This window comes from Acanthaster planci, linkage group LG04, assembly GCF_054643075.1.
Source record: "Acanthaster planci isolate LZ-2023a linkage group LG04, COTS_SCS, whole genome shotgun sequence".
In the NCBI taxonomy this organism is placed as follows: domain Eukaryota; kingdom Metazoa; phylum Echinodermata; class Asteroidea; order Valvatida; family Acanthasteridae; genus Acanthaster; species Acanthaster planci.
In genome coordinates this window covers 6257121-6279247 of record NC_141780.1, presented here as the reverse complement: position 1 = coordinate 6279247, position 22127 = coordinate 6257121, and the positions used below count along the sequence as shown (strand labels likewise).

General features: G+C 45.2%; 1 protein-coding gene across 3 annotated transcripts in view; it reads left to right on the top strand.

Moving 5' to 3' along the window:
- The window catches only part of LOC110973723 (plasma membrane calcium-transporting ATPase 3-like), a 111342-nt gene that overhangs the window by 79261 nt on the left and 9954 nt on the right, over positions 1-22127 (top strand). For all 3 annotated transcript variants that reach the window (XM_087136240.1, XM_022224760.2, XM_087136241.1), the window contains 14 exons: positions 952-1191; positions 3487-3612; positions 3948-4088; positions 6568-6747; positions 7150-7352; positions 8009-8251; positions 13063-13304; positions 13864-14098; positions 14490-14669; positions 15007-15201; positions 15981-16172; positions 16867-17080; positions 18712-18926; positions 19614-19901. In XM_087136240.1, the coding sequence (XP_086992366.1) occupies positions 952-1191; positions 3487-3612; positions 3948-4088; positions 6568-6747; positions 7150-7352; positions 8009-8251; positions 13063-13304; positions 13864-14098; positions 14490-14669; positions 15007-15201; positions 15981-16172; positions 16867-17080; positions 18712-18926; positions 19614-19901 (2894 nt within the window). The remainder of the gene's footprint in view (positions 1-951; positions 1192-3486; positions 3613-3947; positions 4089-6567; positions 6748-7149; positions 7353-8008; positions 8252-13062; positions 13305-13863; positions 14099-14489; positions 14670-15006; positions 15202-15980; positions 16173-16866; positions 17081-18711; positions 18927-19613; positions 19902-22127) is intronic.

Genomic DNA, 22127 nt, shown 5'->3' with positions numbered 1-22127 from the left:
GCACTGCTCTAAGTTGACAGGTGACCTTCATTGATGCCCGAATATTTCAGCCAGGCCTGCAGCCTTGTAAACAGAGCCCAGGTTGTGCGGTGTTATACAACTGTCTTTTGTTCACAAACCTGGCTCAGTGCACTGCTGACCTCTTTTCAATAGGGGCCAGATTAGCATGCAGCGGTGCTGTGTGGCTCATCACTGCGGTGGTGGAGAGCTTTTGTCCCCGGTGGTAATCCGCTTGCTCTAAATACCCCAAACCCTGGTATACGGTTTCAAAATAACGCTGGATTATCACCACTTTTTAGAGTGAAAAATGCCGGTCATGCCCAGCAGCCTGGTCTTTTGTTCGGAGTACGGTCTTTTGTTACAGGGCCCTGTTTCCTTTGTCCGATTTCGGAGTCCCCGGCTGGTAGTGGTTAAGGCCATAACTACACTCCAGTGCTTCCTTGTAACAAAAAAAAAAAGAAAAAGAAAAGAGAAAAATGAAGGGAAACATTTGAGACAAGATTGGAGAAATGTCCAGGGGTGGTTGTGTAGGTTTACACTGATACTGCTGTCAGTAGTAATGCCCACTTGGTAACGCTGTCCAGAAAAGCCATATTTTTTTCATTTCTTGGGGTCCAATGTTTTTTGTGATCCTGTCACATCTGACATATGATTTTGTAAGTTCATTCAGTAAGTTCATTCTCTAATCTCAAAGAGTTGTTATTAATGCAAATTACCTGCAAAACGAGTAGAAAAGGTTTGAAATTATACGGGTCAGGTGTAACAGGGACACAAAAATGTCACACTTTGGGGCCATGAATTTATAGAATGACCCTTACGTGAGAAGGAAGTTAGTTTTGTACCGAAAGATCAGGTAATGAGCAACTAATTTCTTTAACCAACAAGTATCCCGTAGCATTAACATCCTTTTCAATTTGTGTTTCTTTCTCAAATCATCTCGTTGATCTACAGCGGGCCACAGTGACCCAGGTGAGGCGGAGGCACAGTGGATCGAGGGCGTTGCCATCCTGATCGCGGTGGGCGTGGTCATCTTGGTGACGGCCTTCAACGATTGGTCCAAGGAGCGGCAGTTTCGGGGCCTGCAGAACAAGATTGAGTCGGAGCATAAGATCACCGTCATACGGGCTGGCGACCCCATTCTAGTCAAAGTCACCGAGATAGTCGTCGGAGATATTTGCATGGTCAGATACGGTATGTGAATGGCCCATTGAGAATTAGACCTTCAGCACAGACCTCTGTACGAACTTGACAGGGTGAAGACATCTATATGTACATGGACCTGTGTACACTGAAGCCACGAAAGCCACCTGCACAATCATTTCTCCAAACAGCACATGTGCAAAGTGATTTTGTTCTCAAACTTTTTTTCTGCAATAAGTGATGTGGCCCGCCAAAATAAAGATGGATATAAAAGCCAAAGATCGTATAGCACCGAAGGTGCAAGATGCATAACTCTGCCCAAAAGGTGTAATTACCATGAGCGCCATTTGAGCAAGCGATACACCTGTACAGTTTATGGTAATGCTTGGGCGCAGGCTCACTAGGTGCACGTGCCTGCTGTGGCGCCTGCGCCTTTGCATTAATGTGCATTGCACAGGCGTATCGCTTGCTCAAATGGCGCCTATGTGATTACAACGTTTTACGTGTATTCACGGTGAAGTTCGCCATCTTGCGCCGCTATACGATCTTTGATAAAAACTTCTCTAATCCTGCTTAGATTTATAATCATGTGTCATATTATAACTTCAGCATTCCGTGTGCGAGGGCATATGCAGGAGGGGGCGGGGGGTTGTTCAAACACCCCATTTGTAATCCTCAGTAACCCTTCATTGTTTCACTAATGAAACAACGGAACAGAAGTATTAGATTTGTTTTAACGGACATTTAAACTGTATCAAATTGCAGGCTTACATGTAGATGTACTTTAAAAAAAATTTCCTGGGGAAGCATGTCCCCCTTACCCACATTCACTCATTGTGAGAGATCCCCTTTGGGGGTCCCAAGCCATTGCATGTTGAAACCCCTTCTGATGATCCTGGGTATGCCCCTGATGTGTCAGTCACGTACAACACACAGGCCTCAAATTTCATTTTTTTTAGGGCACTGCCATTTGGCATTGGTGGACTGGCTGAAATCAAGGGCACTAATGCCAAACGTGCGGGCATTAATGCCATCAGTGTACCCAAGTTGTGGGCATTAATGCCATCAGTGTACCCAAGTTGTGGGCATTAATGCCATCAGTGTGCCCAAGTTGTGGGCATTAATGCCATCAGTGTACCCAAGTTGTGGGCATTAATGCCATCAGTGTACCCAAGTTATGGGCATTAATACCATCAGCGTACCAAAGTTTAATATGGGCATTACTGCCATCCCAATTCTATAATATTGCAAGGAAATCAATATTCATTCAGGTCTAAGAAAAAGTAGGATACGCATTATACCTGAACATGTCTATGATAAGTGCCGAACCTGCAACTGAGTGTTGAAAGGCTTCGGCCTGTTTTGACTGCAGCCGTTCTTTCCTTAGCACCAAAAACACTGGCGAGGCCAGGGATTTTGCACACAACAACGTACGTGAAAATTAATCAGGGTAGTCCCGATTGACCGATGTCATGTATGCACAGTTCGGATCGCGTGCGGCACATTGCACTAAACTGCAAACACTACATTGCGGTGTTAGTTAAAATACTGCCACAATCACACAATTGTTCTGTGTGCATGAAAAACGTGTGGAGCTCTCGGTATACCGTGAATGCGTTGATGTGCACTTGTTCTAGACTAACATTATTGCATGGTACATTAAAATGCTTGGCTTGGGCATGCGCTGTTATGTTAAGTCGTTGGATAGGCCGGTGGGTGTCGCCTGTGATGCACTTGCAATCGTGCAGTGTGCATGGATAGAGCGGGCTGAGCCGCCAGTGCGTGGCAGGCCAGGCTGAGTGTACAACATCCCCATTATACACACAGTGCACGCACGCCCTGTATAAGCATGCATGCCATACATTTGGGTGGCGCTGCACGGTGTTCCAGTCGAATGTGAGCAGTCATGGAACGATGTGTATGTCGCTTTCCATGCCAATTTCCGTATACCTCACTGAACAGGGGCAGTCGATATGCACGTGTAAGGCACTACAGCCAAGAGAAAAAAAGGGCACTGGCATCTTGGTGGTGAAACATGCTCACTTTTCGGAGGCATCACGGCCAAATGGGAGGGCACCGACGGCCATGGCCGTCGTGGCCATCGGGAAATTCGAGGCCTGAACACAGCAGTTTGAAGGAGCTGTTATGGCAGAAATAATGCTGACCGACTTGTCACAGTCTTTCTTGATTCTGGAAAGGCCATTGGAGAAGGTAGAATGTACTCTGGCGTACTTAGTTATGTCAAGTTGACAATAGTGTGTGCTGCTTATATGGAACCTTGTGAAATTGTCACACCACACCCTTCGCAATCATTACTGTTGCTGGTTTGTTTGCCACCCTCTGCAGGTGACCTTTTACCAGCCGACGGTATTATCATTCAAAGTAATGACCTTAAGATAGATGAGAGCTCATTAACAGGAGAGTCGGATGCCATCAAGAAGAGTGTAGAAAGAGACCCAGCGCTTCTCTCAGGTATGTTCCTTGTGATCAAGAAAGTCATAGAGGGAGACATAATCCTCGACCAAGTGCCCAGCAACACACCTCTCCCCCTTCCACCCTTCCACTGCGACCCGATAATGGGAAACAAAGTGTCTGAATTCGCAATTTTGGGGGTTTAACTTTGAATGAAATTTAGTATTTTGTTGTCTGGCAGGCTGTCTGAGTTCGCAAAGCTTTTGGGTAACAACGCACTTTGTTCTGTCAGACATTGAATATCCAGTTTTCTGGGTACCTTAGGGTCTGGACCCTAAAGGTTGGCTTACATTGCACAGCCTGCATTACCTCTTCTCCATTCCAAACATGCGCAGGCACTCACGTGCTGGAAGGCAGCGGCAAGATGGTGGTCACAGCAGTAGGACTGAACTCACAGACGGGTCAGATCTTCTCCCTGCTCCTAGATGTCAAGGGTCAGAAGCCGGCGGAAGCCGAAGATGGTGTCGCCGACAGAGGTAATGTTGAAGGAAAGCGAATTAAATTCATCCTCAGAGTAGTTGATGGTCTCTGGTCCGTCTTCCCACCTGGTGGTGAATGTGCGCAAAGTCAGTGGCTGTGAAGTTGGCATTCTTTCCAGTCCCGTATTCATATGCAAAGTGCAGATATACGCAGTTCCTCTGTTCATGGCCTGGACAGTTTTTGCGTCGTGGATCTCTTACACTCTGAGAGGATGGGGCAGAGGGATTCCAGGCTAAAGCCCACCTGGGCGCAATCTCAGTCCAGCCAAGACTTAATGCCAGTGAGCCTGCCTGCCAAATTCAGATGTGTCTGCAGGCACATAGAAGCAGCCTTGGTCAAATTCCATCTGCAACCATTTGGTCAGCTATCCAGGGTATATATATTTTAGGGTACTGGTTGCCAGGCAGGCTCGTCCGGTGGTTGGCTGAATGGTTGCTGATGGAACTTCCGCCCACATTCTCTTGTAATTAACCAAACAAAGTGCGATGCAGAACCTCCACCTCTGTACGAGGGGATTGTGCTTCAACACCTGCCACCATTCTCACACAAGTATTTGTAACCCCTGCTTGGTTCTCAAGATTTGACCTTGTATTATTAATGGTTCCTGCACAGAACTATGCAGGATGGTCCTATCATCTCTGCAAACGCTTCATTTGAGATTGAAATTTATGTTGGAATGCAAGTGAAGTCGGCACCATGGTTCCCCTCTGAAGCCTTCTTGGCCCCTCCCCCTTGCAGCCCTCTTCCATCCCTTCCCCCTTTCCCATTTTTCCCGGTTAACCCAACCCGTCCGCACTCTCGCAGGCAGTAAAATCTCAGAATGGAAGAACAGGTTTCTTGCACATCGAGAAAGAACGCCCTGTGACCCGCACAGTTCCTCTGACAAATGCCTTGTGGCCATCTCCGAGCTGGAGACTGAACCTGGTACTGTTGGTGCTGAGAGTTCCACGCAGCTATCTCTTGTCATTCATGTTGTTATTTTTTTTCTTTTGGGGATCACTGGCAACACAATTTCAGAGGGTGAAACATTTGTTGAAAAATTACATTGAAAACAAGTCACAGCTGTAAAAATGGCCACATACGAGTACCTGTACCTGCTCATTGGGGGCCAATTTCATAGAGCTGCTTAAGCACCAAATTTGCTTAAGCACAAAAAACCTTGCTTAATAAACAAAGATTACCAGCTCAAACACTATGTGACTATCATGCTAACTAAAAGACAGGTAAAAACCATTCCAAAACAATATACATCACAAGAACTTTTGGCTGGTAACCTGATTTGTCAAGCAAGGTTTTTTCATGCTAAATTAAACAAATTTTTCTCTTGAGCAGCACTATGAAATTGGCCCCTGACCTACTAGTTCAGACGGTTATGTTTGTGCCATCTTCATCAGGTCAGGATCATGAGCATGCTGCCCAAACAGCAAAAAGAAGGCCTTTATGACATTTGTGTGTTTGATGCCCACCCACCTGTACATGTACCTCATCGGCTCCACCTCATTCGAACCTGCAGTCGTGACAGGGCACAGAGATTTGCATGTAATTTCCAAAGTGTGATGCATCATTCGAAACACAGTTAAATCTTTTGTTCACAATCATGAAATGCTACCCCCAAAAAAGCACTGCACTGGTTGCATTTAAACCCGACTGCAACACTGACACTGTAAATATAGGTACATGGATGATTTTGGGGGGGGGCTTTTTTCCTGGGGAAAAAAAAGGAGATAGGAAAACAGAAAATTTTCGTCCAAGTACTCCAGAGCTGACAACCCCTGTTGATGGCGCGTCAGTCTGTTTGTGATTGTTTTACCCCCCATCAAGAAAGGGCTATGTTGTTCCCCTACCCTCAAAATCATGGCAGTGCCAAAGGTTAGTTGGTGTTTTCTACATGTGTAGAAGACAGTGACGCTTTTCCATAACTGTGCCATCATGCAAAGCAGTGGGCCTTGCCTTAGCCTGAATTCATGCCTCGACTGTTAGCGCTCGTACTTGCTGAGCAGTGACGAATTTTTCTGCAGCAAAGATTGGTTTCAACCATCCAGCTTACCACGCTATGGAATTCTCCTGTGAAGGGTGTGGTTGATTTGTGTCCTCCATGAATTTTGAAAAGGTCATTGTTTTTAACCCCCACAATTAATGCCCATTACAGATCTACCAAAGTCACGAAATGGAGAATTAGAAATGAAGAACTGTTACAAATTGCTCACTGACATAAATTGCTTGTACAGAGCTTGAGATTTAAAATCTACCTTTTGAAAGAGTTTTGCTAGAGTGAGTCCAGCAAACCTACGGACTTTCAAAGTTTCCACACAGCAGCTCTATCACAATTAAACCATCTTTCTCAATCATATCCATCTGCAACGCCGTTCTTTGTATTTGCATCAGAGCTTTGGCCTGTGTCCCAGATCATTTGAATCATTGTCTCTTTCAAGTCAACGGTTTTTATTTTCTAAATCTGTACCCTCTGTGGTCAAGGTGTGGTCAAAGTTCCAGCTGATGGCAACAACATTGACGACTCAGGAGCCGCGAACAGCCGCACAGCTAACCCGGAGAGGCAAGCTATGCTGCAGGAGCGAGAGGAGTCGAATATGATGGAGGGCAAGTCGGTCCTGCAAGGGAAGCTGACCAAGCTGGCTATCCAGATTGGCTATGCAGGTGAGGCTTTTAGCTCGTTCTCTTTAATCTAGGGTCATTGGCATACATCCAGTATTTCATTGAACCTGGATTATTATTGTTACTTAATTTCTGGTGGTGGCACCAAGGATTCTTCAACTGAGCGACCTTGGCACTGTAGCTTGCAAGCTAGAAGAAACCTGCTGAGAAGAGAAAGCAACCATAGTTTTAGAGATGGGGGGAAAACCCCAGAGGAGTATTCGGGGTAAAACTCACGGAATCACACAGGGGCTGAAAACTCAATCCACCTGTGGACCGATCAATCCTGTTCCACAGAGACAGGAGGCGAGGAATGAGCCACCCACGAAATAACTCCCCGATGATTTGATGACCTCACTTTGAACGGTTAATCCTCCTCAGTGACCATTTCTGTTCACCGTCTAGGTTGTACCATAGCAGTGCTGACCACCCTGGTCCTGATCATCCGCTTCTGCATCGAGACCTACGGCATTGAGCAGCGAAGCTGGGAGACGGGCCACTTGCGGAAGTTTGTGGACTTCTTCATCATCGGCGTGACCGTACTGGTGGTGGCGGTGCCAGAGGGCCTGCCGCTTGCCGTCACAATCTCTCTGGCCTACTCAGTCAAGGTAGGCTATTCAAAAATCAACCCCAACTAGAGGTTTTTTTCCCCTCGTAATCTGCCCTCCCTCCCCCCAAACAAAGTTGAAGTGAGCCCCTCATCAGCAAAAGATGAGACAGGCTAATGGGAAAGTTTATCAGCTGGGTTGGTGTATGTGTTTGTCATGTGCAGGGAGACCGTACACTCAAAACAGAAGGTGGTCATGTGTGCACAGCATGCGGTTAGGTCCCAACAAAGAATTGCCGTAGATATGTAAAAACTTTTTTTTTAATTTCCGAAGCTGCTCCGTGGTTTCTGCGGATGATGTCTTGCAGTCATTTTGACAACACTTTTATGAAAACCACTTGAAGCGATCTCGTGAAATGTGCATTTTTGAACACAGAAAAGTGACCAACTGCATACCTTTGCCATTGGCTGTATTGCCGTTGACAGTTAGGATTACATTTCCACTAATGTATTCATAACAGATGTCATTAAAAATTGTGGTGAAAATCGGTATTGGAAGTGGGGACGTTGGGAAGTTCACATTGGGAGCACAGGTGTGCCATGTACAATGTGCTTGTGCTCTACCAGCCCATCAAGCTTTCAGTTCATATTCTGAAAGATGGGAACGAAATATCAAGATCTGACACACACCCCCCCTGACATTTTGTTTGGATGCAGAAAATGCTGCATGACAACAATCTGGTCCGGCACCTGGATGCCTGTGAGACGATGGGCAATGCCACAGCCATCTGTTCAGACAAGACGGGGACCCTGACCACCAACCGCATGACGGTGGTGCAGGCCTACATAGGCATGGTGCACCACCACACTGTGCCCAACTATGACCAGCTGCACCCAGAATTGCTGCAGCTACTGGTGGAGGGCATCTCGGTCAACAGCAGCTACGCCTCGCGATTACTGGTAGGTGCATGTAGAGTAGGCTTGCGCGGCACTCCTGGTTCCGAGTGGAATCACGGTCCCCCCCCCAAAAAAAAATCGGCGGCTCCGCTTTTGTGAAGAACCGGGCACCAACCATTGGGGGTTCCAAATTCAAAGAGCCGACTCCAAACATCAAATCTGAGTCCAAGTTACTGCTAAGGCAGGCCTACCATGCCCGTTAGTGACAACTCAAAACAGCAAATCCGAGTCACCGCTCCCACCTACGGGCCTACCTACAACGCCCGCATGTATGTACTGTACATGTACATTGCACATGTACATGTACCAACTCACACGTATAAAGGATGCTGTACATTTAGCAGGGCACCTTTCCACACAAGGGAAAATGCGTACACAAATAAACTGTAAAATACTCTTGTGTCTGGGTACCAAACCACATTGATTATTGCATGCGAGGCAAGCGAAGTGCAGCCATAAATTTGGCCGTTTTTCAATACTCAACTTCATCTCCGTCTTAGGCTTCGTCCCTGAAACCAATCCCTGATTGTGGGCCTGAAATGCTTAAATTAAACTGGATTACTGTAATTCTTGGCTCCCTTGCATCTTACTTGATGTTTTGTAGCACTGTTAGACTAATTAATGAGCTTACAGCTTCAAAGTCAGGTAGTAAAAAAAACAGTTGAAGCCTGAGAGGGAGCCAAATTGAGTGTTGGAAAATAAGTTTGACAGCCGGAAACTCAAAGACTGCTTTACACGTGGCTGTGACTTCAACATTTGCAAATTTTGCATGGTATTTGTGTGTGACATGTCGGTACTCTTCACATATACGACACCAGGCAAAATCATTGAGAGGTTAAGAAATAGTCCAGCCGTTGCCTGAACTTGTATGAATGGTGCATCAGGCTCCTGGACACCTTGGCATACAAATCAATCTATTGATAGGCAAAGCACAGAGTCAGTCCCATACATGGACCGGGGCAATGGTACCGCTTACAAGGTAGCGGACGTATCGGAGTTCGATGCGCCCACTGTGGACGAATGACCAGTTTATTCATGGGCCATGGCCATTTATGATACGCTGGCACATGTTCAATAAGTACATGTGATCCAGTCCACACATTACTAAAGTGCCATGGCATGGTCGACGATTCCATTTGTATATGGGTAAAGTTACATGTACTTAGGCAACAGCGAATCGGTTGTTGTTATTGGATTCTGAAATGAATATTCATGTACACTGAATGGAAAATAGTGCAGGAGGAAGCAGTGCTGAGTTGTACCATTGTTGTACATACATGTACATGTTACAGATTTATTCCAACCATGACTGGTCTACACAGAGGCAAAAATATAATCCAAAATACCCACTCTGGATAATCTTAAAGCCCACTAAAGACCAAGAGCCAGTCTGTTTTGCCGTTCTTACGTGTGGCACCGGCGTGATTCGGCAGCAACAGATTTTTAATGTGTTTTATTAAGCCTTATGTTTTTCTTTATATCTTTGGGAGCCGGTTCTAACTCGGAATTTTTGGAGTCGCCCAAGCCTAATGTATAGTGTTGTGGTATGGTAGAGTGTTGTAGTCGAGACCACCACAAGACCAGATGCAAGACTATGCACAAGACCAGCCAGAAGACCGGTCACAAGTGATAGGGCGAACAAGGACCAGGGAATTCTTCTGTGGCTGTCTGTTTTTAGTTGCTTGTGACTTGGCTTCAGTCTAGAGGTTTTGCGTTGGTCTTCTGTTGGTCTTGTTTGATTGTGTGTCGGTCATGTGTTCGTCTTGTGATGGTCTTAAGGTCTTGACCGCCCAGGTATACCTGTAGTAGGCTTTGGTATTAGGAACATGCACATGGAGATACCTCAGAGGACAAGGGGTCGTGTTTTGATATCATCTGTCCTATCTGCAACTTGTACACCCCACGGCGAAGAGTCAGGCGGGGGAGGGGGGATTTTTCCAACTGGGCTCATTCATGTGCCTAGTGCACATGTGGAGACCATACATTGACCAGAAACTGTTTGCATGTGTCCAGAAAGGCCTATGTCAAGTGTACACAAACCTGTGGAGGAGGCCCAGAGAAAAGCTGTCAAATTACCATGTGACCGCATGGTTTCCCCCACGATAGGTCACTCTTGCATAGAGTACCTGGTCAGGAACTGTTCACTGCACATTGGAAACGTGACAGTGGGACTCATTTTTTCTAGAAAAAAAAAATGAATTCATCATGGAATGGAAAAATAGTCTCCATTTGTGCCCCATATGGTATACAGTTTGTCATTATCATTTTGATCTAGTGCAGGATGTTGGCTCCCGGGCTTTGCCGTCTATTTTGCTATGTCTAAAGCCTTGAAGGCTTGCAGTGCCTACTGTGTAAATGCTGTGATTGGTACTAGGGTTCTCATCTACCAAAATGGCAGGTGTACATTTACAACATGTCACATGGGTCAGTGATTGTGTCCTGTGGGCAAATCCAAAGAGATGATCATTACTGTGGTGGAACCACACCCGTTCATGCTTTCTGGAGCACATGTTCATTTCAGCAATTCACAGGACGCTATTTATTGAAGAGGCATTTATTGCATTGCTTACCACCAGCATGTGAGCATAGTAGTTCTGGCTTTCAGATCAGTCTATAGACAACATTCTCCTTGTAAACCAACCATATAGAGTACCGAAGTGTGACATCAATGTGAACCAGAAAGTGCAGTGCAAACGAGTGGAGTACGCGCTCGTGTTGGTTCATGCACTGGTTCTCGCGCTAATGTCTTTCACACACTAAATGTGCACGTGACGTATTCACTTCAGTACTCCATACTTGTACACTTTAAAACTTAGGAGACTGTGTCGGATCAAGGATTGACAAGTGAGGAAAGTATCAACAGACAAAGACTATGATCTCGATGGCTGTTCTCAGTGCTAATGTATACATGTGCAGTACCTGTACACAGTACACAGGACTTTTTGACATGCATGATACAGTACCCATAAAGCAGCGTTGTCAATTACATGTACCTTTAATTTGCTTTGTTCACTGCCCTTGGACGTGTCATGGACAGAACTCATTGCAACAAAGTACCATGGCATTTTGGACATGCATTTAAACAGAAAAGCTGTGCCGAGTCTTAAATGGGTCAAGTGAAGCAGTGCCTCTGTTGGAGACCCAAGGTTTGCCAAAACTGTTAACAGCCTGAATGCATCTTCCATTCGGTGTTCAATCACCTTGGCTGTTTACTGAGGTGGGAGTTGCGCTTCCGTGACCTTGACTTTCATCCCGTCAACCCTGGGAGGAGGGTTGTCATTTGATCCGAGCTGCGAATCGCGCCCCGTGCAGCAAATCAAATCAGAGATTGTCCTAGCGTCTGACATGAAATCTTGTTAGGGATTTACTGCTGGCTGAATGGAACAACCAATTTCTTTGAACCAATTATGTACTTTTCTTCTCTCTGTATTTTTGTTTTTTCACTGTCACGCACACTCAAGTTGACAAAACTCAAGAGAGCGATGCTTCTCGTCGTTGGCCCTCGTTTTCTTGGTTTCAGTCAATAAAAAGCTTGAGAAGTTAACTGATATACAGTATTTGGCAGGTCTATTTTATGCCTCAGCCAGATTCTAGGTGATACAACTGTGAGAGCGGTTGGTTCGAAAGTTGAAAGCTTCACTGAGAATATATGATCCCGAGTAGTAAAAAGCAGACCTGTCAACTAGTACGATTTAAGCCACATTTTCTATAAGAAATTCTTGAAAATACGATCGTACATTTTCTCCCCCCATAAAATATGGGTTTTGACGATTTTGACACGCCTGAAAAAAATTTTAGTTCAGCGGTTGCGAGTTAACATTATGCTTGAAAAAAAAAACAGCCGCAAATGTACATGTACACATACATTACGTTTGCACACCTACATGTACATATAATGGCACAATAAAAATGGACGTGCGTACAGGATAAGCACATATGTGTACATACCTAATGTGTAAACACCATCCACCAACCACCCAATCATTGTGTTGTGAGTGGCCTGCCCATAAAATAGCAAGGTTCATTAGTGGGACTCTTTAAATCCGCTTGTGGAAGTAGTGACAAACAGTCTCTGGTATTTTATGTAGGGCGCATTTCACGGCCACTGTAAATATGCGGCTTGAAATAAGGTTGGTAAATTTTCTGCTTTTGCCGATAGATAGAAGGCTTTGTGGCTACTGGTGCAGGGCAAAAGATTGTAATCGCATACAGAAATGAACTAATTTAAAAAGACCACAGATCCCCTTGTATTTGTCTCCCAGTGGGCTAATTGTGCATTTGTAAAGTTTTGATGGTGCTTAGGTCAGTTGAAATCCAACCTCGACATCATGGGCTCTGCGCATTCCTTCACTAGCCCCTGGTCACGTAGAGTACGAAAATGACACTGACTGGCTATTCAGAATGAATGTACATAAACATTAAGTCAAGTAGTCTCCTACATGTCACGCATGCATATACCTGCATCTGGTGTTGAATTCGAGTCCATCGCAAGTCCCTTCACAAACCCAGTCACAAGGCTAGTCATAAGTAACAGGGTGAACAATGACTATTGTCCCAGTTCATTTGAATAGCTTGTGAATTGGCTAAAGAATGAATGACATGTGATGGACTTGTGATGGACTCGAGTACAACACTTTCTGCATCGTATGTGAGCACACTGACTAAAATCCTAATTTAAATATCCCAAATATGATGGGATGTTTAAATTATACAATACCAGGGGAAGGAGGTTGGTTGAAATCAGTCTGATTTTCACTGTTGTTGTCATAGAGGTGATTCTGATTTATTTGGGGTTTGCAAAATTGCCATTTCAGCCCCCAGAGAGGGAAGGTGAATTGGCCCGGCAAGTGGGCAACAAGACGGAGTGTGCTCTCTTGGGCCTGGTCAACGACCTCGCGCAGGAGTACCAGACCATCCGGGACCGGTGGCCGGTGGAGCGATACGTCCACGTCTACACCTTCAACTCCACCCGCAAGTCCATGAGCACCGTTATACCACTGGAAGGGGGCAGGTACCGGCTGTACTCCAAGGGCGCCAGTGAAATCATCTTGAAGAAGTGAGTTGCCTTCGGTTTTTAAAAAAAAAACTTTGTGGTCAAGGAAGCGGTGTGAAAATCAATGGGCATTCTATAAATTTGGGGTTTGATTTTTTTCTGTCTCTGTTACATCTAGCATATGTTTTTTTAATGTTCAGAACTCATTCCAAGATTGAATAAGTACTGCAAATTACCTGCCAAACTAATAAAATTAGTTTCAGTGATATATCCTGGCTCAAAGTATACATGTCAGGGGTAACGGACAGAAAAATGTCATGTTGAACGCCAACATAACCCAAATGCATAAACCATAAATAAATGAAACAAAAGTGGTGATAAAAGCTTAACTTAAAAGATAACTTAAACCTGATAGTTCCAAATCCTTCAATTTAGTTGAGAACATTCTCTTGATAAAATTGGTCGTGACATTTAAAAATGAAAACCAAAGAGAAGTGAGACATTTTATTTATCTGGAAAATTGGTTTTTGAATCATTTTCTTTTATAGAGAAAAAAAACACCTGACAAAAACAAGTGAAAAGTATTCAAGTATCAGTTGTGTCCACTTCCTTGGCTCCACAGATGCACTAAGATCCTGGACCCTAAGAACAAGCTGCAGTCCTTCAGCTTTGCTGACCGGGAGAAGACAGTCAAGGATGTGATTGAGCCCATGGCTTCGGACGGTCTGAGGACCCTGGCCCTGGCCTACCGGGACTTCCCGGCTGGGGAGGACGTGGACTGGGAGCAGGAGGCCAGCGTGGTGTCCAACCTGAACTGCGTCGCCATTGTGGGCATCGAGGACCCTGTCAGACCAGAGGTGGACAGCCCTAAGTGTCTTCATAATTTTTTCCCCCTTTTTCTTCTTGATTCCTTGGGGTTCTGCAATCTTGACATCATGTCTGTCTCAACATCAGCATAATGTGTTTGGGTTTTTCCCCTTTCATTCCCTACCAAGATGTAATTAACGGCTGTCTATAGACAATGTGTTGTACTGTATTGTAGTTGAGTCCATCACAAGTCCTTGTGGGTCCCTGTGAGTCTGTCACAATGAGTAGTTCACACGGAAGGTTGTAAATATTTCAGGTTTTAGGGTAAGAAATGCTTGACAGAAGCATCCCTTGGGTCATCGCATACTGGTGCCTTCTTGCATGTTTCCAGTGACCAGGTTTAATTTGACGTTCTTGCTTCGTTGTTTCGTTTACACATAGGTACCCCCGGCCATCACCCAGTGTCAGAAGGCAGGCATCACAGTACGGATGGTGACAGGGGACAACGTCAACACAGCGCGCTCCATCGCCACCAAGTGTGGCATCCTCACGCCGGGTGAAGACTTCTTGGTCTTGGAAGGGAAAGAGTTCAACCGAAAGATCAGGGACCGATTTGGCAAGGTAGAGTTAGCATCAGGATACTGGACCATCTCACGGCCAGCTGGCCCATGACCAATCTTTTGAAACTTGGCATGTATCTGAAGGCATCCAGTTGGGAAAAATTATTCGTGTTGATGCATCGTTTAGTTCGCCATCCTAACAAAAATGGCTATCATGTGAGAGCAAAGTGATTGGAGTTTCATTTTTCATTGACTTCGTGAGAGATTCTTTTTGAAGGCCTTTAAATCCAAAGTGGCTTTGGCAACTTGTGACTCAGTTTGTTAGGCTGTCGCATCATACGTACCTGAGACCCTTCACGCACTAGTGTTTTCCGTGGTTGGCGGGCCATCTTTTGCAGGTGCAGCAGCGTCTGCTGGACAAGATCTGGCCCAACCTGAGAGTGCTCGCCCGGTCCTCGCCGACGGACAAGCACACCCTGGTAAAGGGGATCATCGACAGTAAACTGTCGCGCAACCGGGAGGTGGTGGCGGTCACGGGCGACGGCACCAATGACGCGCCAGCGCTGAAGAAAGCCGACGTGGGCTTTGCCATGGTGAGTTTATATTAACCTCCTTGGCGAGGCCAGAAGTGCTTCAGCTCTAGCCAAGGGCTTGAGTTAGATGAGTGGAGCCCCCCATGATTTTGACCCTCTTCTGACCCAGTGCAGACATCCAGTTTGTACCTCAGAAACAACCAACTGTCCAAAGTGACGCCAGCGTTTCGAGACTTGCTAGTTGGATCTTAGACGAGATCTCACAAGACAGAGCTCAAAAGAATTTCAGCATTAGTAGTTGGTGCCAATAATTCGGGACCTGGTTAGCAAAGCTGGAGACAACATTCAGATTTGAAAATGGCTTTAGATACCTAGAAAGGCTTGCATCATGACTTGTGGCCCCGTCTGAACTTGAATTTGTTCCAAAATTGTTTCTTCTCTGTTTCTTTTTGCTCTGCTTTGTGGGGCTGGAGTAAGCATGCCAAGGTTTGTGTTAAGTTTCGTGGAGAGAAATAGTGGTTATCTTCAGAGCGTTTAAATACATATTAACCCCTTCGCTACGGCAGACTGCTACTACAACACCTTTGTGTGAGGATTAGTGCATACCACACATACAGTCTATTCACCATGCAGCTGCTGGTTCAATGGGGCCTGCTGCTGGACGAAGCCCTCCATCCAGGGCATGCCTCAGCCCAGCAGTCGCGGTCAAAAGAATAAGATGGAGTAGACAATGGCCTAAGATATAAAGAGTCAGCCATCCTGGCAGAGCTTTGGGGAAGATGACCAGGTGGCTCTCACTGTCAAGTCCTAGTATTCATCTTGTTCTCTTTTGGCATTAGGGAATCGCCGGCACGGATGTGGCCAAGGAGGCCTCCGACATCATCCTGACGGACGACAACTTCAGGAGCATCGTCAAGGCTGTCATGTGGGGGCGCAACGTCTATGACAGTATCTCCAAGTTCCTGCAGTTCCAGCTGACGGTCAACCTGGTGGCTGTTATAGTGGCCTTCACGGGGGCCTTTTTAACAGGGGTAAGATTCCTCCGGATATTTAAAAAATCCGTTGAGGGTTGTGCGAATTTTTTCGGCTTAACATTCTTGGTGGAATTATTTGTGAATTTCTTTTTAAACATTGAACAAATACACAACTGCTGCAAACTGCTTGCTGACTACAGTGACCTGAAATACAAATCACAAAATGAGGAAGGCCTGACGTTTCGATCCTAGCAGAATCTTTCTCTAAGGCAAAAAAATGGAACTCCCTACTAGTGCACAACGTACATGTACACATTCAAAATCATGCATAAAGTAGGATGCATGAAATGTACATGTACGCATGTTATAAATATGCACACATACATGTGTTAATGCAACAAAACCTGCATGCCACCATGTGTACGTACATACGTAAGTATGTGTACATGTATATGTGTATAATTATGTACATGTACATACCAGTATATGTACATGTACAAATATATCAACCGAATTCATGGAGTTTTCGTTGTGGTCTGGTCTCACCCCTGTTTTAATAAGGGTTGGTATTTCTCTAGTGACCCTTTTTGGGGAAAAATGTGACCATATGTCAAGGACATCATAGGAAAAGAACGTCAGTGGATACTAGGTACCCTGTTCATCTCCAATCTGTAAAAAGCGCACCCTGACACCTTTCTCTTCTGTCTCCCCTGCCCTTCACCGGCTCGCCTATTCACCCTCTATCCCACAGGACAGCCCCCTGCGCGCCATCCAGATGCTGTGGGTCAACCTCATCATGGACTCCTTCGCCTCGCTGGCCCTGGCCACCGAGTTGCCCACCCCGGCCCTGCTCTGCCGTAAGCCCTACGGCCGCACCAAGGCCCTCATCTCCAAGATCATGATGAAGACCATTGTGGGCCACGCTGTCTATCAGCTGGTTGTTATGTTTGTCATTCTGTTTGCTGGTGAGTCTCGGGTTGTGGTTTTTTCCCCCATCTCTATTTTTTCTTTAATGTTAGCGCAGCAACCGATAGTGATAAACAGGAGGTATGATTTGCCATTTTTTTTTTCTGGATTCCGGGATTTGTAACCCGAATTAAGAATTTTGAACATGAGCATTTCACAGATGTATACCCTCACCACTGCCTGCAGTGCCTGCCTGTATTTGTTGTGTTGTCAGTGATGCCAGTGTATTCAATTTACAATATAAAAGCCTGTATTCCCTGTGAGTATACTCTTAATGGCAGAATCTGGTACACCTGTTATGAGTCCACTGGTAGTTGGCAGTCATCGTGTTAACCCTCCACTCTTAGGTCATTATTGGCATGAAAGAATCATGGAAATTAATATAACACAGGAAGCCATAGAGCATCGGATTTTGGAACTCGGGTTCATTGCACTGTTAAGCTGACAGTGTTTTGGAGCATTGACTGAGTGAACAAATAGCCTTGAAACCGGTGTCTTGAAATGTAAGGTACAGGGCATTCCTACTTTTGGGCCAAATCCAGTCGAGCTTCACCTCCATGCGGTGTAGCATTTTGCTTCCGTTGGTTATGCAGATGTTGGTTATGCCAAAATCGGCACGTAGGAACTGGGCCTTCTAACAAAAGACTCAAACTTGGAACAAAAGACCGAGCTGCTGGGAATTGCCAACAATTTTTATATGCTGTCGGCACAGAGTGCTGGCATAAGCTGGAGATAATCCGTCATTGTTTTGAAACAGTGGCCGTGTCTGAAACAGGCTTCCAGAGCTACGGCTAGGTCTATTGTCTACGTGTCACCACACATTTCCAATGGAGCGAAGACCTAGACCTAGCTCTAGACAACAGATTCGGATGCAGCCAGTATACCATTGTTTGCCATCCAGCAACGCACTGGGCCAATTTTCTGAACAAAGGAAATTACGCAACACTGCACAATGTCTGCTGTCTTTACTGGCTGCAATACTCAGGTGTCAATGGAGGTTGCCTGTCAGATTAGACAAGCCACCAGACAGTCATTCGTTTGGGTGTATGCATCCAATAAATGGAGATATGAATTTTTGAAGAATTGTGAAAACAGAAAATCATGAAAATTGGCTGCCAGTGCGTCCATGCATGCGCAAACTCCAGCTGGCATGAAGTGGTTGACGTCCCAGTGAGGAGAAAGTCTGTAAGTATCAGAGAGGACCCTGTCTCTGTAGTTTGATGGGGTAAACATTTACTTGAACACCACGATGAGCATGCTGTCGCAGGCGATCAACCGGAACTTTTATATAAATCTGGTTTGAGTGTACGTCTCATTTTCATCTGAACATGCACAAAATGTCTTGCATCTGCATTTGCCCAGGTGGAAAGTGGGAATTACCATATTTTTCTCTGTCAGGTTGATGAAGGACGGGTTTTCTTGAGCATGCAGTGACAAGCCTGCTTCAAACGTCAGTCGAATGTGACGTCTGCAAAGACCTTGTTCAACTTTTGCCTCTTTACCGCACAAACAGTTGATCTGACGCCGCCATATATTGCATTTGTGTCCACTTTTGTACCAAGTATGAAGTGGCCCTAATGCATGCTTGTGATCAAAGTCAGCCAGAGTCAGTGTTTTTTTGTCTTTGCAGGCCCCTCATTATTTAACATAGATGACGGCAAGATAGCCACGGATTCCACGGGCCACCCCTCGGTGCACTTTACCATGATCTTCAACACGTTTGTCCTGATGCAAATCTTCAACGAAATCAACGCCCGGAAGGTGCACGGCGAGCGCTCCGTCTTCTCTGGGATCCTCACCAACCCGGTGTTCCTTGTCATCATCATCGGCACACTAATAGTGCAGGTGGGCTTGCTCGAGTTTTAAATGAAACTCTGACCCCCCCTTCAAATTCAGTCCATTTTCCCAGTTGTGTCAGTGCAGTTCACTTAATCGTACCCACTGCATTCAAGGACTTTTTCTAAAGTTATCGTAAAGGCAAAACTTATCTCAAGAGGGTGCGGTTTACCATTTACGTGAGGTCAATAAAAGTCAGTAGGAACCCTGGATATTTTTCTCATGCATGATCATTTTCTTCAGCACGCTACTCTCAGTGATGCATAAAAAACAAAGATCTGATATGGGTGTTGCAATGTAAACTGAAACAATAGTGAGTCAAGTTGGCATTATGGGCCTTGGTTCACCATCCACCTGTGCACCCGGAGGTTCAAATCCCGGTAGGCCAGCAAGTGGATCGGCTTTGCTAGTCCCTACCCCACCCAACTCAGTAGGATTTTTCCCTGCAATAATTCTCAGGGGAGTTTCCCTCCCACCTCTGATAAACATTGCTTCATTGCCACCAGAATTCATGTTGTATTAGGCGCTTGAGCTGTTGGCCAAATAGTATTTAATAAATATAAATTATTTATAAATTACAATATAAATTAATTGAAACAGCGGCCTTTAAGACTTATTTTGTGTGGTCCAGTCACTTGTTTAATACTTGTAATTCATCATCCACGCCTTGTTTGTTTTATTTAAAATCTGCATCAGGTCTTGCTGGTCCAGTTCGGTGGCATCATCTTCAGCACCTCGGGCCTATACTGGGACGAGTGGGGCTGGTGCCTGTTCTTCGGCATGGGCTCCCTGCTCTGGCACCAGGTCATCCTGACGGTGCCCACCCACTGGCTGCCCAACCTGGCCTACGGCCGGGGCGACGCGCCAGAGCAGCTGCCCAGCGTGACGGAGCTGGACGACATTGACCGGGGCGGCGACTCGCGGGTGGAGCTGAAGCGAGCACAGATCCTCTGGATGCGGGGCCTGACCAGGCTGCAGCAGCAGGTGGGTCTTGTTGCTCCCCGGGGGACCAGATTTGGGGGGTTTTCCCCTCTTCTTTCTGTCTGTTGTCTATTTTTTCATTGGTGATTCGTACCTCGTACATCTCTCAGCGCGTGTTGTCATGCACTCAAACTGTGCTCAGAATGACAACTATACTCTTTCACCACTACATTTTACTTTTTTGCTTTATTGAGGAGTTGAGAGTTAGTTGTAGCACTCAACATGATCAGAATGTCAACATTGGTGGGAGAGCTATGAGAGATTATGTATCACATTTCAACATCAAGTTTATTTCACTTGCGCGTGAGAAGTGAGAATTTAGATGACTTCTGGACTGTTTCTCTTTTTAAGTGAAACATCTTTAAGCAACTTCATCGAGCAAGAAATGTTTGTGTCAACTGAAATTTACGGCACCGAAATCCCAGTGTTTGAAATACATATGAATGTAATTTTACACTCAATTGTGTCTACGCACGCAAACAGTAGGTGAATCACACAAATCTTCATCAGTCGGTCGTTTTTCGTGTGCACATGTGCAGTGTTAAGTTGTCAACTGCAGCTTCTGTCTCTGTAGTCAGATCACAGCGTATTTACTAACGTTGCACTTACATAGCACACACTTTGTACGACATACTTTTTTTTATATCTCAGGCTTTTTGTCCCCGTTTGCCTTCAAAGCGTGGTTTCTTGTATTTCTTAACATTCTGAGTGTGTTCCTTCGTGTTTGATGTTTCAGAGAAGTGATTGTGACCGTTAAGACAGATTCTCAACGTGTCACATCCGTAATATATGTAAGGACCATTCACTGTTCGATGGTGGGCAGTGCCCTCATGAAGGAAATTAAAAAGAAAAAAGTCAAAACTGAAAGTGGTTTTTTTTTAGTCTCCTGTCTGTGAAATAAACTTCCTGGAAATGGAAGGCCGCAAAAAAGCTTGACTTTAAGTGATGCATTACTAACTAGAATGAATTCCCTCCCACTCGTCATTTGGCCAAACATCAAAACATTTAGGCATCTGGTGGCTAGTCTTCAATGCGATGATGACTTCATTTTGTAGTTTGTGTGTGTTATTGTAAGTCGTTGAACGTTGTCGTACATGTCCGTTGTTAGTAAATCTAGAGTGTGTGGTTACAGTGTGAGATGTCATCCATGTTTCAATGAAAACTGTATTGTTTTGTATGGACTGCCATGTTTGTCACTAAAGGTCTGGTTTGTTGTCTTTTTGGCCATCTAAAAGGTGCAGTCGAGTTGTTTTTTTTCCCAAACCATTGGCTTTGTCAAATTTATCCAAGTCTGGAAATGCACCAGTCCTCATAATATGTACATGCAGAACAGCTTTCAGAAATAGGCAAGACCCAGTCCTTTTGATGTTGCCTGTCAATATCCTGTGAGCATAATTGTTTCGGAATTGGACTCAAAATGTGTGTCATTTATGAAACTGAAATGGTCCGTACGGCGTCTTTTCAAATGTGTATTGTTTGTGTGGTGTGACATTTGAAAGGTGACATGTACATTGAACTGTGTAGCTTGTTATTCGATGCCCGGCTGAGGTTTTGTTACATGTATGCGTGTCCCCTCGGTTTTTCCGGATGTTCTCTGATGACCGTTGCCTGACTGTGCTCGGGAAAACCCAGGCGTCGGTGTCTGTCCCGTATCGTATCTGGAAAACGTTGTCCACGCTGTCTTACTGGGCACTTTGTGGGCCACTCTTTTTGACGTTGTGGTTTGTTTTTTTTTACTCCTCCCCCTCTACTCCGATTTTTGGGTTGTTTTTTCCTCCACGCTGTCCTATCCTTGGTGGTCAATTTGCGCTGGAAGTCCCGTGCTGTGAGTAGCATAAACTGCCTTCATCTTCCCTCCTCTTGCTGTGATTGGTTGTTGTAAACTGTTGTTGACTGGACCCAGCACGAGAGAAAAGAATTTCTGTTTTTTTTTTCTTATTTTTCTGTGTCTGGACCAATCCATCCCATTTTTTACCATTGCTGGCTGCCCCGTGCTCATTCGTTGGTTAAAATAGTCACCCATCATCAAAATTCATCGCATTTTGCTTCATCCGAGCTCACTGGCACATAACATCACGAACAGTCATGTCGCGATCATTGACAGTTGTGCCGTCGAGCTTTGTTTGTTTGTTTCTAGCGTGTACTGTTTATTTTCAGTGTATTGTGGTGGTTCTATCATTCTTCAGCTGCAATTGTGTTGTGTCTTTAGTTGACTGTTGCATGGGATTT